The 2,163-nt window shown below is 39.9% G+C and overlaps 1 protein-coding gene across 2 annotated transcripts; it reads right to left on the reverse strand.

Moving 5' to 3' along the window:
* LOC110669533 (growth-regulating factor 5-like) lies at positions 1-1,959 on the reverse strand. 2 transcript variants are annotated; one of them, XM_058150153.1, is made up of 4 exons: positions 1,468-1,959; positions 885-1,345; positions 441-790; positions 1-307 (listed from the first exon to the last, which is right to left on the reverse strand). In XM_058150153.1, the coding sequence occupies exons 1-4, from the start codon at positions 1,627-1,629 to the stop codon at positions 300-302; spliced, it is 981 nt and encodes a 326-aa protein (XP_058006136.1). In that variant the 5' UTR covers positions 1,630-1,959; the 3' UTR covers positions 1-299. The 2 variants fall into 2 exon arrangements, with proteins under 2 accessions (XP_058006136.1, XP_021686929.2); XM_021831237.2 differs by having other exon boundaries at positions 885-1,365; positions 1,468-1,958.
* Between the last annotated feature and the right edge of the window lie 204 nt (positions 1,960-2,163).

The raw sequence follows: 2,163 nt of genomic DNA on the forward strand, positions 1-2,163 counted from the left end.
TGAAAAAAACAAGAGCTTGCTACTTGCGAGTTTTATTATGGAGCCAAAAGCATGCATCGAAGATACACGTTCAGTCAAACAAGCCACAGTCTACAAACATGTTTCTTTGAAAGGGAAGAGAAAAATTTAATGTTCTAGATAGCCAAAGACAGGAAACCTCCCGTGTCCCTACAATATTAATCCCCAAAAAAAAAAAGAGTTGCCCTAGCCACAATTTCAACATCTAAAGCAGGCTGATTGCCCCACCGACATGCAGTAGTACTCTTTTGGGCACAATGTGAAGATCCATTATTGAGATTTCAACTATCTGCAAAACATAAAATATAATGTTAAAGAAGTAACAATATTAATGCAGACAAAAACTAGTACAGGTAGCATAAGGGAAAAAAATAAATAAATAAAAAAGTAAACAAACAGACGTTAGAAATCAAATTAATTACCAGCTGTGTGCAGTCTTGAACTGGATGCAAGATCCAGCCAAGAGTCCGAGTTCTTTGGCTGCCAGTCACCAAAAAAATGATGCAATGATTTCTGGGTTTCACTTTCTTTTTCTAATTTGATTGACCTTGTAGATGATGACTTAAAATCAGTACCCAAAACGAAGCAATGCTGTTGCTGCTCTTCTTGTTTTTTAGAAGAATCAGCTAAGCTTTCAAACTGTGATTGAGAGTACCCTTTATAGGAACTCATTGCCTGTTGCTGATACGTATCTTGTAAAGTTCTTACACTTCCTGAATCTTCTGGGAAGAAAGCTCTCTCATCTAAACCCTCCCTCATTCCATGAAGATACCTAAAAGTATCTCAAACCATCAAAGGAATTAAAGAACCATTTGCTAAAGTATATATCAGCGTATCAGTACTATATGTTTTAATTTTAAACAGACCTGCAATCCTTATCAGTATGAGAAGAGCCAGAGCCCAAAAACAGGTTATGGGTAGTGCTATTTTGAGTGGAAAAACCAGAACCAGGAGGTCTAGAAGATGAAGAATGAGGGTAATGGAAGGGATTAAGGATGGTGCTTTGGCTAGGATTTTGATGGACGTGGAATTCAGGTTCCATAACTGAAGAAAGAGGAGAGAAAGAGTATGAGGAAGCAGAAGGCGAAGTGGTGGTAGAGAGGTTTCTGTAGATTGATGGTGAAGGGGTTGTTACAGCAGTAGTGGCAGCAGTTGATGTTGTAGTTGAAGCAAGTTCCACATGCTTTCTTGAACGATTTCGGCCTCTGTGCATGTGTCTCTCACAGTACTTGGAGTCTGGGTGTGCCTCCTTTGAACATCTCCATTTCTTCCCATCTGTTCTTCTGCACCTCCCTGGATCTGGGTCTGCTTTTCTGCCAAAACCGACCTGAAAACAACCCCACCCAACTGCAAAATTCCAGTCTCAACTTTATTTCTGACCCCAAAATTTAATAAATATATGCTTATAGAAGCAATGAAAGGAAAAGAAAAGATATGTACAAAGCTTACTAGGTTGGTGAGGGAAAAGTCTTGAAGCCAAAGAAGACTCCAAGCTTCTTTTGACAGAATAGATGAGCTCAGGTGGGATAGGGACACCTGAGACCATGTATTTGTAGATGAGAGCCTGGTTCTCAAGCTCTTGCCACTGAGTTGGAGTAAAAGGAGACCCATTTCTTGTATTTGTTGCGTTCAACATCATTGGCAGAGAACAAAGAGAAAATATTTAAAAAAAAAGAGAAGAAAGGTTCTAAAAGACCAAGAAGGAAGACCTAGTTCTTGTAGAGAGGTTTCAGAGACAGAGAAAAAGAGGGTTTGGTGTTGTTCTTCTTCTTGTTGTGGGGCTTGAGTTTTCAAGAGTTTTTTAGCACCTGCAGGGTCCATAGCTTGCTCTTGCAGAATCTTCGTCTGGGCATGGATAAAACTAATGGCTCCAGCAGTGTCAAACTGCTGCCACCTCCTTTTTCTTCTTCTTCTTCTTTTCTCTCTCTAGGGGTTAGTACTGAGTCAGTCTGCTCTTATAATGACTGCACCTCTGTAGCTTCTGCTTCTGCTGCGGCTGCTGCTGTTCTTGTCTCTGACATCTTTACAAATATCCATAAACATCTGTCCAAATAAAAGAAAATTAAATACAAGAACATTAGCGCCAGTCTTGTTTGCACCATGGGCTCCAAATTATGACCTGGAAATGAGTGCCATGTCATTATG

Source organism: Hevea brasiliensis, chromosome 1 (genome assembly GCF_030052815.1).
Source record: "Hevea brasiliensis isolate MT/VB/25A 57/8 chromosome 1, ASM3005281v1, whole genome shotgun sequence".
Classification (NCBI taxonomy): domain Eukaryota; kingdom Viridiplantae; phylum Streptophyta; class Magnoliopsida; order Malpighiales; family Euphorbiaceae; genus Hevea; species Hevea brasiliensis.

Excerpts from the sequence above, each read along its gene's own strand:
- LOC110669533 (XM_021831237.2), bottom strand. The coding sequence starts at position 1,657 with ATGATGTTGAACGCAACAAATACAAGAAATGGGTCTCCTTTTACTCCA. Across the intron at positions 1,366-1,467 it reads ACTTTTCCCTCACCAACCTA|TTGGGTGGGGTTGTTTTCAG; the intron begins GTAAGCTTTGTA and ends GGAATTTTGCAG. Across the intron at positions 791-884 it reads CATACTGATAAGGATTGCAG|GTATCTTCATGGAATGAGGG; the intron begins GTCTGTTTAAAA and ends AGATACTTTTAG.